At 41.4% G+C, this 16,741-nt stretch overlaps 2 protein-coding genes across 11 annotated transcripts in view; one reads left to right on the top strand and one right to left on the bottom strand.

Annotated features, from left to right (window-relative positions):
• Nucleotides 1-16,741, bottom strand: part of LOC105831026 (neurobeachin) — a 348,598-nt gene that overhangs the window by 30,606 nt on the left and 301,251 nt on the right. The window lies entirely within an intron of this gene.
• On the top strand, nucleotides 1,581-3,724 carry LOC105831028 (protein mab-21). Its single transcript, XM_012670856.3, has one exon. The coding sequence runs from the start codon at nucleotides 1,608-1,610 to the stop codon at nucleotides 2,703-2,705; it is 1,098 nt and encodes a 365-aa protein (XP_012526310.1). The 5' UTR covers nucleotides 1,581-1,607; the 3' UTR covers nucleotides 2,706-3,724.

Below are 16,741 nucleotides of genomic sequence, written 5' to 3'. Positions count from 1 at the left end.
TGAACATTACTTAAAATTGCTAAACATGATTTGGTTCGTAAATTTCACGTTTCGTAACATGCAACATAAAGTATGATCGTATCTTCATTAATTAACTTTCAACAGAACGGTTTTTCTCTTACAAGAATATATTTTTCTTAATGTGTTGTATATCCGATTGTGATACGCGCGTACTGCACAATTATTATGCCGAATACCTCTACTTAAAATGTCGGTTATAGAAGCCTTGAACGACTCGTTGGCAGCGAGGCAAAGACTATCATCTTCATTATACGCCTACCTATATAGAATATCACGTTCTTATCTTAATTTTATCCTTAACGTTCCGCATCTTCCTTTCCTGGTGATGACATTCGTTACCGGTGCCATTCACTTTTCTTGCTTTACCACACTTTCGACCATTTCCAAATGCGTATGATAATTGTTATTGCGCTCTAACATGAACAGTAAAAATCTCTGACTGTGGAATCTCGAATTACATTCTCTACTGCAAGAAGCTGCAGTGTTTTTATCATTATAAGATATATTAAGATATACTAACATTTTTTTATCTTTTCTCATTTTCTTCATTTAATGTGTTCTCTTTTGTTTTATATAATAAGAAGCAATGTAAAAAAAACAATAATTAGACAATTGCCTCATTAATACTAACAATGATATATTGTTTATTGCAATTATTATTGCTATGGGAATTCCAGTTTAATTTGTGGAAAATAACAAGATTAATTATTTTTTCAACCAATTTGTTCGCAAAAATATTTAATTTGCTTTTAAATAATTTATTTATTTTAGTTATTTAATGAAAAGGGGGGATTTTTTAGTCTTAATCCATCGAGATGGTTACAATAATAATTATTATAGCTCACCGACTTCCAAACCTGCCAGTCTTTTAAAAATAAAATATCTTTGATACAAAAGAGTTCGCGAAGTAACTTTATCCGGCAGTATAGACGCGGCTGTGGTCCACCATGTCGAAAATTTCAAAATAACTAAAGGGGCTGCAGAGGAGGGACCGTGTCCTCACGGATGGGAAATAAACTAAGCAGTTCCTGCATAATTCATGGGGAGGAAGAAGGGCTACCACGAGGGTTGCCTCGCGTTACCTTCGTTCCCCTATCGTGTACGATATATATGAATACTGCTAGAGTATCTGTACCGGATCGATCTTGTCGGTCTGGCGCAGCTAACCACGCCCACACAGCGTGGCAGACTTCCTATTGGCTAAAACACCTTACCAAAAGGCGTAATCCGCCGGAGGAGGCGTGCCAGCAACGCTGTACGTTCGTGCTTGCCACGGAGGATGGGTGACGCGGAGGAGGTAGACATCGGCGCAGTCGGCAATCTGCTCCTGCACGGAGACGCTCGTGATACCTCTTCCTCCCGCTTCGTTGGTGTCTCCGATACACACGGTACGTCCTGGCGAACACCAGGTGGAAAACTGACTCTCGCGCTGAACCTCGCACTTTCCTACAATGCGGTAGAGCGTGCAACGTGGCTCGATGACAACGCGAAACAGAAGAAACGGCCTGGATGGGATACGAGAATGTAATAATTCGGAGAAGCTGAAGACCGTATAATCACCATCCGTAGATTACGGACGGTGCACGATGCTGGTACCGCCTGATATGATTTCATCCCACTCCAGGATGGTCTACCAGTTCAACAAGTACTTCGGCGAACGGGTGATGACCAGGAAGAGTCAAGTGACGAAGACCATTCAGGAGGTGTGCCGAGTCGTGCAGGACGTGCTAAAAGAAGTGGAGGTGCAGGAGCCGAGATTCATCTCGTCCTTGACGGATTACAACGGCCGGTTCGACGGCCTTGACGTCATCTCGCCGACGGAGTTCGAGATCATCATCTATCTGAATCAAATGGGCGTGTTGAACTTTGTGGATGACGGCACCCTGCCAGGCTGCGCCGTGCTGAAGCTCAGTGACGGACGCAAGAGGTCCATGTCCCTTTGGGTGGAATTCATCACCGCGTCCGGTTACCTGTCAGCTAGAAAGATACGCTCGAGGTTCCAAACGCTAGTGGCGCAGGCCTGCGACAAGTGCACATATCGGGACTCAGTGAAGATGATCGCCGACACCACCGAAGTGAAGCTACGGATACGCGAGCGTTACGTCGTGCAAATTACGCCGGCTTTTAAATGCGCTGGACTTTGGCCCAGGTCAGCCTCCCACTGGCCAATCGCGCATATACCCTGGCCACACCCGAACATCGTCGCCGAGGTGAAGGCGGAGGGCTTCGATATGCTCTCAAAGGAATGCATAGGTCTGCAAGGGAAACAGTCCGCCATGGAGGGCGACGCCTGGGCGTTGTCGTTTATCGACGCGGAGAATCGTTTGTTGCAAGGCGGTAGCAGAAAGCGTTGCCTCAGTATATTGAAAACTCTCAGAGACCGGCATCTCGATCTACCGGGAAATCCGGTCACGAGCTACCACATGAAGACCTTATTGCTCTACGAGTGCGAGAAACACCCGCACGAGGCGGAATGGGACGAGGGCTGTTTGGCCGAGCGAATAAACGGCATCTTTCTTCAGCTAATCTCCTGCCTACAGTGCCGCAGATGCCCGCATTACTTCCTACCGAATCTCGATCTGTTCAAGGGAAAATCGCCCAGTGGTCTGGAGAACGCCGCGAAGCAGGTGTGGAGACTCACCAGGGAGTTACTGACGAACAGTCGCGCGCTTGAGAAGCTATAGTGAACCCGACTCTGTGACTGATCGTCGTATGATTCGTGAACTGATCTCGCAAATCTTGTCACACGTTCCTGTAACCGCAGCGTCGATGACTTCGACGCGCGAGTAAGATACGTCTAATCATGTAACGACCGTGCAAGGACGCGCGAGAATCATCGTTGATTGAAGATTAACGTAACGTAAGAGATGCTCTCGGGCTTTGTGAAAAAGAAACCGTTTCTCTTGGTTCTTGCCACTCAACGCACCCGCCGAGTCGTCGAGAAGTCCCGGTCTACGTTCCCCTGGATTTCGAAGATCGCATATGTTTTCGATGTTCCCCGAAGATATTTAGTGTGTGCCGGAAGCAATCGCGAGATTAATTACGCGTGTATGTGATGTTTGGTGAACACGTGATTACTCGCAGACGATCGAATTAGTGCCATAAATAATCTCTCTTCGACGTTAAAGACAGATTTCGTTTCTACTGTCGGCGCGAAATGTAAAAGTAAATATATTAGTCGCAGAAAATTATCAATTCAATTCGTTGCAATGGCGGTTTGCAACGTTGTGACGATGCGCGTGAAACAACCTTTAACTCGTGGTACAAAGATCTTACTGATCGAGTGAAAAAAATTATTATTCTCCGCGTTTGACTCTTTAAGACTTTTAAATCTAATGACGCAGGTGTTGAATAACGAAAACCTGTTGCTTATAATATTTCCTTAACAATTCCTAAATGTAGCACTTTCTACTTCAAAACTTGTAATCTTTACGATAGTATTTAAGCCTAAGACTGCAAGTAACTGCCATATCGATACTTAAAGAGTTGACGCGACTGATATCAGCTTCGACAATGTTCTCTCAACATGCTGATTACCGTATATACGTAATGTAACTTTGATGATCGCAACCACGGTTAAGGGTTCATTCTTAAGTTCTCCGCGCTACCCCCGATCCCCCTCCGCCGCCTATGTAAATATAAAACTTGAAAGATATTTATTGAACTGTAACGAAATGTGAAATATAATGCTATTTATATGGAAGCCTGGTCGCGTCTCGGTTGATGACACATCATGCACACCCACTCCTTACTCCACTAGTATGTGCCGCCCGAAAAATCAGTCGTCATAAATATCGCAGTGTCCCGTTGATAGCCGCCGCGCGGCGATCGTTAAACGTTTCGCACGGTGGAGAAAGCCTCGGAGTTAGGCCTCGTAAATTTTACAGTCGTTCTCGCACTTTTTTTGTCGTCTGCGTCGCCAATGGGGCATCAAAGTGAGAAGGAAATGCCGAGGAAACGGCGTACACGCGCACCTTCTCCTTCGCGCGTTACGACGCCTAGCGACGGCAAGTTATCGCGATCCGCGCTTGACGATCGTAGCGGGAAATCGGGACGTGCATTCAGCATTTCCGCATGTTTTTACCATGCGTGATTTAGAATAGCTCATCTGTCGCTTTGTCTAAAGATTATCTGATAAAAAATAAGTATCGTGGTAAATTCAAATTTATATAGTTTCGAACTCTCTGTGATCTCTTCGAAAAATGAACGTAATACCTTCAACTAGATGCGAACCTGAATGAAATAATAATCCAAACTGTTTACGAGTAGCTGAAGAAACAAAAATATTATTTCCAAGTGGACTGGCGAATCTAAAACAAATACGTCCGAACTCTTTGTGAATAATTTACTAGAAGTTTTATTTCTAACAATTTTATAGAGTTCGAATACTACTTGTGAAAGATTAGACAGAAATCATTAAGAACATGCCCTTACTCGTCCTAAAATTTAAAAGTAACTAGTCGGTATCAATTATTTCACAGATACATGTATGAAATATTATTTCTCATGAATATTACTCGAGTTCTAGAAAATAAAACTTGATTATTAAATTTGACTCGGATTTTCAAGTGCGTGTTAAACTTGATTCCATCACTACTGTTTAACGCGCCAAGGTTATATTCATTCACGGCACGCATCAAATGCAAATTATTGGTTGTTACAGAAAATTATTTATAATTTTTACGACAAAGTGATATATGTGCATGAGCGTAAGGTTCTTGGTTATCTTTTCGCTGATTTCCTTTCCCTTCGGAACACGGGTCGATAATTACCGTCGTACGTCACTCCTTCTTGTTTTTCGACTTAAGTACCTTCCTTTTTGATAAGCTAATTGGGCCTTATCTCAATGTTTTACCGCAAACTTATAGACGAAACGCGGCCTACGTAATAACTTGCGGCGAACTGGACGGGTTTTAAACAGCTGCTCCTAACACGAAGAAGAGCACCGTCCCTTGTATGTAGAAAGAGTGTCTCGTGTAAGGAAAAGAAACGCATTAGACTGATAACCAAATAGCCTCTTGAGAATTATATTACGCGTCTTTTAAGTGTTATAAACGCAAGGTAAAGTTACACATCAGATTAATTCTTAAAATATTATCACGTATCTGACTACTGCTCGCACATATAATTTCATACGTTTGGCTGTTGTTTTACTGATTTACCATTAACAAATGCAAGATTTGTTATATAATTAACAACAAATACGTCACTAAATTGTATTTTTTTTAATGCAAAATTTCTTTTTTAAGGATACGCAGTCAGAAATATTTAAATAATTTTCCGTTAACGACGTGGAAAATTAATTTTCGCCATTTTTTAAAGTAATAAAATAGGTAATGACATTGAAGAGCAATCACGACAGAAATAACTTCATTAGATTGCTAATTAAACGCGCGATAGTTAACATTCGTATCGGCGTAAGGCGGTCTTGCGAAACGAGTCTCGTGCGAGATCGTTTTCAATTAATGGATGTTACGGCATATTTCTCCCGGCCAGCCGCCGCGCGCGAGCACATGTTTCAAAGACACTTTACTAAAAGCCTAAACGGAAGTAACAAATGATTTCGCACGCGCAATAGATTTGAGACCGCGCGTCAGTTGTAAAGACTCATCTTAGCTGGCATAAACGACCGTACAACTGGCATCCGTTCAAACAACAATTACTAATAACCATGTTTACCGTACGTGCATCAGAGAAACTTCAAATATTCTCCGTCTTTGCACGCAATCTTTGCGAATGGTCTCCGTAAGTAATGGGCGCAATCTTCCGCGTCTTTGATGTACATTAGATACATTTTTTAGCATAAGCGCTGATGTCACAATCCAAGAGACAACTGAATTAACCTGTCATACGATGACCACATTTTCTTAGAGAAAATAAAAGATAAACCTGAGTATTTTAGGATTTCGTTCCTATATCTTTCCAAACCAGTTTGTGATTGTCAAGAGTTTGCGCATCACGAAATTTTCTTCTGCAAGGCAGAATTAAATATACGCGCAGTTTTCTGATAATTCAAAACTGGATCGATTATATTGGAACAGTTTAAATCTGACATAGATTCAAAATAATAAAGAATAAAAACTAATCTAAACTGAATAATTTTAATTAAAAAATTTTAATAATTTCTGTTGTCAGTTTTTTGTAAAAATTTGCTCATTAGACATTAGAACGCTAATTAGAAAAGAATTTCCCTATAATATTCACAATATAAAAGCTAGTATTAAATTAAAAAGATTAAATAAATCTAAAGGAAACTACCTGAAGACTTATCTTTTACGATAAAGGACAAATGGTTATCGCAGTTATGTAGCATAAAATAGAAATTATGCGTATTCGCTTGCGTGAGATAATTAATAAAAATGAAGTATCAGATATAAAATATTAATACGGCGATAAAACGCGAGCATACGAGAAAATAGAAAAGTTAACTATTTGCACAGAGAAATAAACCATACAAGTTGTATAAATGAGAAAATTATCAGCGTCGAGATTTTGATCTAATATGTACGTAGTTATTTTCTTTTATTTTTTAATAAACGCAACGATGAACAACTAGGGAACAGTAATTAAATCCGCAATTAAACTAAGTAAAATAAGTAAACCGAGTTATTCTCGCGAATTATCTTTCAAAAACATAGAAACATTAAGAAACGGCAAGAATATATGGTGATTTGTACGATAATATGTAAGGAAATGGAATTTACACTGATAGCAGTTCCGCGTAAGATCATTATAATACATGTAACATGTTATTTAAAGGAAAAAAAGTACCTTCATACATTCTGTAATATACAGTTATAACCAAAAGCACCGGACACTTTTTTTATTTATCTACAACTTTTTGTATTTGTATTATTTCCTATATTGGACAATTATCTTTTGTTTAAAAAATTTTTTATATATAACGTAAAATCAATAGAAAATATATAGATAAAGAATATATAAATAATATTTATATATAAATAATAAAAAGAATTCCAGAAATAAAAAAATATAGGTGCTTAATACTTTTCGCAAGATAATATTTTTGCGCGGAAGAATCAACTTCTCTTGCTAGTTTCATATAATAATTTTTCTCGATAATTTATACCATAACGTGATACTATACTTGAATCTTATCAAGTGCATAAAGTAGAAATAAAAATTTCTATATCATTAGATTTACTTCATTCTCCGCGGCGGCGAATAATAAAATGTGTACAAATACTTTTTTTTTATTACATTTCAAACATCATGTGTTGGTTGCACATTGTAACTTGCGAGACTGCTGCAATTCGACCCGAATGCGCGATGACTTGTATGAACAAATTTACATGTTTATCGGTTTATCACCGTAACTTTCAAGACGGCGGACAGGTGACCGCTCTGTAAACCGCCAAGAGCAACAAAAAAGCTATGACTGATTAGAAGCGGCACAATTAGAATAAATTATTATTCATAACGACAAACTGAATCGTTAGGCTTGCTGGCGACACCCGTGATAATAAAATACGACCGCTGTCAATTAAATTATACCTAAGTATTATTAATAATACTGCCTCATGATATCGATTTTGCATTTATCACATTTTTGCAGCTCAATCACTGCCTGCTAGTAATGACAGTGTTGCATATGAGTTTATTTTCGCTTGAGATACGTGAAATACCTAACACAAGATTCATTTCATAACGAAATTCAGATCTCCTCATTTTGTGACAAAATTTAACTTAAAATAAGAAGTTGCGTTTGTAAAGCGACACAATTTTATCTCACATTGAGAAAGAACATTTTGTGTTCTTTCCCATCATTTGCTGAACGGATGATAGTTTTAAGTGTTGCATGTGAAAAAGGTCTGTAGAAAGAGAAGAACAAGAGGAAAGAGATCTGGTTGCAGCATGCAAATGACTTCGCTCGTTCTTTTCCTTTTTTCTTTACGGTAATCTACGAAGCAGGCCGCGAGGACGCTTTATCACTGCATCGGCTGCTCCGTCCCACGAATTCGGCGCGGAACGCGTGAGGTGGCGCAAGACAAAGGCAGGAATTCGCGAAAGCAAACATTGTAATTGGCGGAGGGACAGGAAGAAGACGGCGACGGACAGAGACGGAGAGAGGAATATACACACACATACACGGAAAGAGGATTCGCGAAGGAGTCGAAGAAGCGTAGGCCGTGCATCCATGATCTCCGCTCCACCGCCCGCGCGCAGCAAGCGCTCGGTACGAGAGAAGCCAGCACCGATCCGGCTCTCCTCCTTCTTCGGGGTGATCCCGGTTGGTCTGCTCGACCGGCACGGACCTCTCCCGCTATAAAACGTTCAGATAAAGCCGCGATGTTTATATGCAGGGATCGCGGCAAGGAGAAAAGAGAGAAATAGAGAGAGAGAGGAGAGTGCCGTGTAGAAGGAGAGATATACCTGACGGCCGCGCGCGCCGACCAAATAATAAGACAAAAGACGCCGGGGGTGGACGATGGTGAAGCGAAGGGCGGAGGGAGGTTGCAAATAGGTAGGAGTGAGAGGAGGACGAAAGAGCGAAAAGAAAACGAAACTCGGAGAGATAGGCGACCTGGGAAGATGGGGAAAGAGAGCTGTACCGCCAGACGCAGTGGATGCTGCGGCGCACGAAGGAGTAGTAGGGACGCAGGGTGCAGGGGGCGACCAGAAAAGGAGGAAACCGGACAGGAATGCACGGACGAATGCGTCGTGTTACGGGCTACCCGACCGCGAGGCTTATCTCTCGCGAGAGAGTGAGTGAGCTCTCATTAGAATCTCCTGCACCTAGCTCGACCGGCTGTGAGGATTCGTGGACGATTTTTGTCGCGCGGACACATCGGGACGGAACGGGATTACACTCTACATTATACATCTGTAATTTGCGTTTATCGAGACGGAAATGGTCAAATGCCACGCGATCGACGTTTGTCTCTCGCGACGATTTCCACAGAAAGGCTAACGAGCGTTTCGATATAACAAAGTATCTTTTATTCTTTGTCGTTGTATGAAATGCAAGACTTTCTAGATCGATCGGGAAATAAACATAAGCAATTGATACTGAATAATAATAAAAAAATTAGTATCAAATTAACTATTGTCTTATATATAAATAAGAATATAAAGGATCTTAGTCAAAAAATTTTATAATCTTAAATTTCAACAAAATACTATTCTTTTATTTTAAGATTATAACTTAAAGAAAATAATTATAATAATAGTATAAAGTATTAAACATTTTAATTTTTGACGTGATAATTATTGCTATTCACTATCTGATTTTTTCTGAACTTATAAAAATTATTATTGAATATAATTAAATATTTTTTTCATAATAAGACTGTATATACAAACATTCTTCTTACGAGCAAGTTGTGTTTATTTAATATCATTAAATTTTTACAGAAGATTTAATATTTCTTACTTTTATATATATAAGAATCATTGTTAAATGCAAGATATACCAATTTGATTTTTTTTCTATGTAAGATCTTATTATCGGTTGAAGAAAAGCTTGTATTTTTTCTTGAAGATGATAGCAATTGATTAAATTTATTTCTCGTAAAAAGAATTCATTTCAAATTATCTGGCAATTATACATCTGCAAATCTCCACTGATCCAGTTACATTTCGTATATACATACGAGTTGCTTAATTTCTTTCAGCAACGCCGAAATTTTTAATTCACGAGAGAGACGGGTACATCCATGTATATTTTATATTTCAGCCTTCCAAGCCCGAGCGCTTACATGTCAGGTCGAATTTTGGGGCAACTCATCATACTCTCGTTGTGTCTCAATTTTATTAAGCCCTCGACCGAGCGTCCCTTTCAAAAGAAAAAAAAGAAAAAAAAAGAGGAGAAAAGCGTTCTAGCCTACCGGTAACGCGATACCGTTCGTCAAATTTTTTCCTCTCTTTATGCACGCGTGAATCTGTGAGACACCACGAGAACTGTCGCGCGATGGAGACACCGAAACGAGATTGTAAAAATAACGCGAGAGCGTTAGTTGACCCCGCCCAAATTGCGCTCGCAAATCGTGTCGGTAGAAAAATGTAAATATCACCTTCGGTATCGTGAGTTATTCTTTTGCATTTCAATAAACTACGAACCACCGTGTAATTTACAACGCGGGAAGACCGAGAGAAAAACTTTTGCATAAATCGTCCGAATTTATAGACTGTTATCGTCCAATATCTGTTAATAACGTGTACAGAATAGCTGTCAGTCTTTAATGTATTCACGTATAATGCACACATTCGTAGAAATCGTTTATAAATTCGGAGGTTCGGCGAAGGAACCCATTAACACAGCGTTACAATAAATTGTAATCGTATCGAGACTAGAAAACCAGGTATACGTGCCGCGTGCTTAATAAAAGAATGTTAAAAACAAAGATACCTCGGTTACTTCTCTAAACGATATATTTTTGAATGTTTACTTTTCACAGAAAATCTTTGAGAAGAGAGCTGCCGAATACGTACCACTTGAGTTATTTTTACGAACTTTTGAATTAAAATGTAAAGAATTATGTTCGCTCTTGTACATTTTGGCACAAATCGCAGAAGCAGTTGCCGAAGGAATTATTCATTTTGCTTTTCCACAAACAACAGGTCCCAACCAGCCGCTAATAACCGACAACTATTAACCAACCACTTACAAACCAACAGCCAGCAAACAACGTCCTCCAAAGTTGGTTCACAATTAATAAAATATTCATATAGACTAGATATTTGTTATCATTTATACAAATTATTCATGTGCACCTAAGTACTTTGGATTAAACGGAGCGCTTCTGAGCTTCGACACGTTTAACAATTCTCTTCTATACACGTAGCACTCGGTCGATTTTGCCAAACAATCGAAAGACTCGTGTGATGATTCGATCTGTTTCGCGACGAAAGTGCTCTCGACTGCGAAGACGAGGCCGCTCTTCCTTTTGGGTCGCATGTGCGTTCTTGTACCCGCGGTACTCACCCCCGTAAGTTAAGAGCACTTACTAAGGCATTATCCTACTGAGCCGTTACAGCTTTATGAGCAAAACCACTTAGTGTATCGCAACCGTGTCGGCTAGGGTCATTGCGTGCTGACCTGCAACATTGATGAGGAGACGGCGAGGGAAGCAACGCGCGCCTCGAACGTGCGTCGGAACGTCGCGTCGTCGGCACGCGAGATTACCGCGAAGGGTAGTAGCGTTTCGTGCTTACGTGGAATCGAGTTAGCATTCTGACACGCTCTGGAAAGCTTACGTTAACATGATTCGCATACACGATCTTTCTGGGGGGGAAAAAAAAGGCAAACTTTCTCTAATCAAAGCACGATTTTGTTAACGAAGCGCATCGGAGCCGCGCTTTGCAGCTACGTCCGATTGGAAATATCGAGATCTGAATTTCGGAAGAACTGTAAAAATTGCGATGCAGGGAATCTAATCGACTTCGAGATCTTCGAGGTATCGGCGAATCGACTATTAAAGCCCACGTCCACGCTACCGAGACTGCGTTTTACGCCCGGTTGCGCGCGGCGCAGCGCGCGCGCGAGAAAACGCACCCACACACGCGAGAACCGCGCGACGAGAGACTCGCATCTGGCATAAGTGGGCTTGATATTAGCGTGGAGGATAAGCGAAACGAGCGCAGAAGGTATATCGAGGGTTAATAAGATAAGCCGAGTCGTTAGGTAATCTCTCCTTTATGAAGTTCGACGCGAGGCGTGTTATCGCACTGGCAATAATCACACCACTTTACGTACGGGCTTAACGAGCATCAGTTACCGGCCGCGACGCGTAGTCTGCCGGACGGTAAAAGTAAACTTACTAAGTAACCGCGATAAATGATTTTCTTACGGCTCGCAACATCGGACGCGTCAATTCCTCCTCTCCCCATCCCTCCTCGCGTCCCGCTAAGGGCGTATCGCGATAAGCGCGCACCGAATTCGGCGATAGACGGTCCTCTTAACTGCAACGAGGAATGCGAAATTAATGAGAGTCCCGTTTTATAGCCGCCCCATTCCGAATGGCGCAGATAACGACCGTCGAGTGGGTGAGAAAAGTGTCCCGGGCATCCGGTGATCTGGTTAACATCCCGAACCGAGTGCAGGAGAGACGCCCGATGCGTGCGGAGGCGGCGTGCTTTGTTCCACGCGAGAAACTTCTTTTTTTCGGGTACCGGGGGAGTCCCTCCTCGCCCCGCGCTGTACGCACCGCTGTCCGAAATCTATTAGGCCCCGAGTGTGTCTCGAGGCGCGTTTTACTAAATCAAACGGGAGAGCGCGGCGAGAGTCCCCGAACGCAAACTGGCATTAAATTTCCAAGTGGTAACTTTGTTGTGATCCTACGAGAGCGAGAGACACGTGCACTACTAAGTGCTACTACTTCCGGGAGAAACGCGAGCGCTTTTTCCGTTTCTTTTTTCTCCGAGGGAGGCGTAAAAAAAAAAAAAGAGCAACATCCGTCCCGAAATCAACAGCTATCGGGCAGTCGTTTTTAGAATTTAACGTCCGTTTGACGCTAGTTTTCGGCGCGAATTGTTTTACGTCCCTCGAATTGTTTTACGCACAAATTTTTCGTGCCAGATATTAACCGCCGAGCGCATTAAACTTGCAGAGAAAACGCCGAAGAGGAAACCGCGCAAATGACTTCGCCACGTGGCGTCGTAATTTTTCCGGGAACGCAATTCCGTAAAAACTCGGAGGAGCTCGAGATCGCGCTATAATTCACAAGTAGATTCTTGAAACTCGCAGCAAATTGATACAAACGATCGCCACCTCGGCGCGATGCTCAATTCGATAAAACGCCCAGGGACAAAGTGTTATAATAGCCAGCAGTGCGCAACGAGAAAAGTTTCATCGCACTCGGGGAGAGCACCCTACCCAATAAACCGAGCTTTTACGCGAGATTAAAAGATAAATAATTCCGCAAAACGCGGTGTATTCATAACATCCCCCGGCCGCTGTACTCGCGACGCTAATAGACGCAATGCGAAAACGTTTTGTACCTTTACCTCTAATTCAGGGCGAAGAAATTTAATCGTTCTCCCCGCGGACCGCCGCGCGACCTCGGTAATATCATTAATATCGAAAGGGGTAAAAGGACGGCCTAAGTGCACGCGTGACACAATCTATCACCGCGATAAAATGATCTCTTTTAACTCGCGTCGCATTAAATCCATCGTTTCTTCGATCACGCGTTCCGTTCTTGTTTAATATGCTAAGTTGTTAACCGAGATTCGCTCTTTTTGTGTATTTTTTTACGAGTTACTGTCATATTAACAACGCGCTGCAAAAAGATTCCTCGATCTATCGGCATAAATGCACGGAGAAAAAAAAAACGCCAAAGTTATAGCTTGTTATGCAAGTTTAACATTTATATAACCAAGAGGATTGAATAATATAGTAAAAAAAATTATGTCTGACAGCAATTATAGTAGCTTTGTTATATCAATCAATACACTCGTAACAACCAAAAATAGCAACATGACGCGTTATTTTTTTCTCGATAAAATCCGTGGCAACCTGTCGCATATGAACGAAGCGGAATGCATCATGCCAAATCGACGCGAATCCGAATTCGATTAGTTTCGTGAGGGGGGTGGCGTCGACCCCTGCTGTACGCGAGCGGAGATTTATGTTTGCAAAGTGCGCCCTGCACGATGACGCGTAGGGGGAAGACGCGTTCCGGTGGAGCGCGGGCGGGAATAATCGGCTTTTCCCGGGGGAGGCCCGGCCGAGAGTTGGTGGGAACGCCGACGAGAGGAGGGAAGAGGCGAGAGAAACGGCGCTACGAACATCACTCTATTTCTGGACAGGGGAGTGCCGCGGGACGAGAGAGGCGGAGGGCCCGCAGGATTGATGCATCCTTTCGCTTGAATTATCGTCGCGGGTCCTACGGATTCTTCGTCCTCCCCTGTCCTTCCTCTTTCCCACTTTTTTCCCGCCCTTTTCCCAGTCCTTTTCGCGCCTGCTCTCCCGACCACCATATCGTTCTCCAACCGCGTCAAGTGTATCGTCTGTTTACGCTCGTATCTTCAAAGACGACGACCGCCGAACTATTTTACGAGAGAACCCTGTGTGTGCGTGCAAGAGCACGCCTTGAGTGCGCTTTGAGTGTCGGCTATAACTACGTAACATGCAACGACTCTTTATACGTGTGGCACCTAACTTTACATCGTTAAACACCTCGTTTCGCGATAACTAATGTACTCACCGATAACTACGGGACAGAGCTCGAGTGATCGTTGTACAACATATCTATGTACTCACCTGCAAGCAGAAAGATATTAAATTTTTAGAGTTGGCCACTAAATACTTTCAATTTATATTTTGGATTAAACTAGTTATTGAACTATTTTTATTTAACATTTATCCAAGTGTTTTGATAATCCTAAATTTTTAATTTCAATAATATTTCACGCGTATCTCTTATAATTATCATTTATCTATTATATGAGACATCGTCTTTCATTGCGAGGTACCTGCTATCAATCCTCTCGTGGAGGTATTTGGTAAAAATAAACTTTATAAGGAGGATTCGTATTCATTTCTCGTTCGCGCGTTCTGTGAATATCAAATAGACCGTAATGTCTGCTGAACCTTTAAAGTGTTCGGTTTATATATATGGACCTTCTTCAGGAAAAATAATAGTCACGCAGAATGCGACGGAATGACCAGTAGTCGCTCACGTACAAGACGCCATTAACAAGTCAATGCCTCTCTGCAACGAATTTAAATAGTTCGGCGTTTAACTCCACAGAACTCTCACTATACCTACATTTCACCGATTCGTTTCATTCTACAATCTATCGTAAAATAAAAACAATTCTAACAACTTTTCTAATTTGTTCCAATACTTTTTCCCAATTTATTTTAGCATTATCTTAAAAAATATATATTAATATGTATTATGAAATATATTAGAAGATCGATATAATACACATAATTGTTTTCTTAAAATTAACGTGGACAATAAATAAACGGTTATATTTCTTAACCAATTATTATCTGCAAGATTAATCTGTGGCAAGACTTGGATAAAAATTTGATCACAGGATAGACTTTAAATCGGCGTATATTATAAAAGTATTAACATTGTGTGTGTGTTCTTCGGGAAGTGGGCGGTTCATGGCGAGACAACCTCAGGCGACAGAAGAGTAAATCGATATCGATTTCTATCTAACGCAAGAGAAAAAGAGAAAAAAAGATTCTGTCTTATTATCCACAAATAAACACATCTTTTTTTGTTTTTCCTATTATTAATCGTTTCTATTAATAGATTTCAGTTATATAGTTACTGTTCTTGTACAAGATCTATGAGATTTCAGTTATTTTTAACATATACCAATGAGATGCAGTGCACCGTCCTCGCGATCAAAATGTAAATACTAAATAACGTCCCACAAACATTTTTCGTCATTGTGCCGTGATGTCCATCGACAAGCTGCCAACAATTAATCCGGTCGAACAACAACGCGTAGAACAGCGCGCCGTAATCCTACACCCGAGGACCCCCAAGTTCGAGCATAGAAAGCAAACGAGATGGAGGAAGCGAGGAGCTAGGCCTGATCTCGTATCATATTTCGTGTTATTCAAATACCAACAATGCCATTAAAGGATTTCGCTGGTAATCCTTTCCTCGCAGTTGGCGAGAGAGGAGCCAATGCCGCACAGCGAATGGCACAATGCGCATCGGACAATCTGCTCCGGAATGAACGGACGCGAAACAGCCGCGGGACAATGCGACCAGGCCTATCTAAGAGCTTTGTTCTTGCCGATCAGCCGAGGCCCCTCTAGTTTTACCAATACATTTCCTTCAACACGAGACATCGCGAGACTTTAAAGAAGATCCGGATTGTGCTTTTGATATTGATTTAGTTTGCGATATCGAACATTTAAAATAATCATTAAGTATGAAATCTCTGCATTATTTTTTATGTATTATTTTAAATAAACAAAATTTTATCTTTCATATTGTGTGTATGTGATTTTTCTCACGCGTCATATATAAAATAACATTTAAGTGAGAAGAGTGATCGAAACAAATTTATATCTGCCATTATTGTATCACTTTAAGCATTGGTCCACTGTGTACGGGCCTTTTGAGTTAGAAAACGGCGATCAGATGGGGATGAAGTCATCGGCAGCAGAGCATCCCTAGCTTGGCCGTTGGTCCGGAAACAATCACATTATATTTTGTACATCAAGTCCTGTCTACCCTCGCAACTCCGATGCCAGACTCACCCTCCGGGGCTAACCGGACTAATGTAATGTAATGATTCCTTATTCCCTTAAGCTAAAAACAAATGAACGCCTAAACTCGGTTGCTTTAATTAAGTCATTTTCAGCGTCCGACAAAACAAAATACTATCTCTTTTTTTTTAGGGATCACTTAAGATTCCACGTTTATCCATTAAGTAAAGAAGTTCAATATTCAATTCTTGACGTCATGGATTCAAAATGATTGCGTATATATATTTCAAGTGCAAAAAGAAATCGCAGATTTATCAGCTATAACAGGGGGAGGCGGAGGGGAAGTCAATGAATAACGCAAGCGAATTTCTTTTGCGCACAAGGCGGTTGTTGGATTCGTAATAAATTCCTGAAGATGATGGGTTAGGCTAGGGGTCATTAAGCCGTGTATTATAAATGCATTAAATACTTCGTGGCGATGGGATGAATCAGAATCTCCACCGAGCAACGGGAAGCCGGATTCTGAGAGGGTGGCAGGTGGCGCCAATTTTACGGGCCGGCGGCTGTGACGGA

The sequence above is a fragment of the Monomorium pharaonis genome, chromosome 1 (assembly GCF_013373865.1).
Source record: "Monomorium pharaonis isolate MP-MQ-018 chromosome 1, ASM1337386v2, whole genome shotgun sequence".
NCBI classification, from domain to species: Eukaryota; Metazoa; Arthropoda; class Insecta; order Hymenoptera; family Formicidae; genus Monomorium; species Monomorium pharaonis.
The sequence above is the reverse complement of the archived record's forward strand: the minus strand, read 5'-3'. Positions and strand labels throughout refer to the sequence as shown.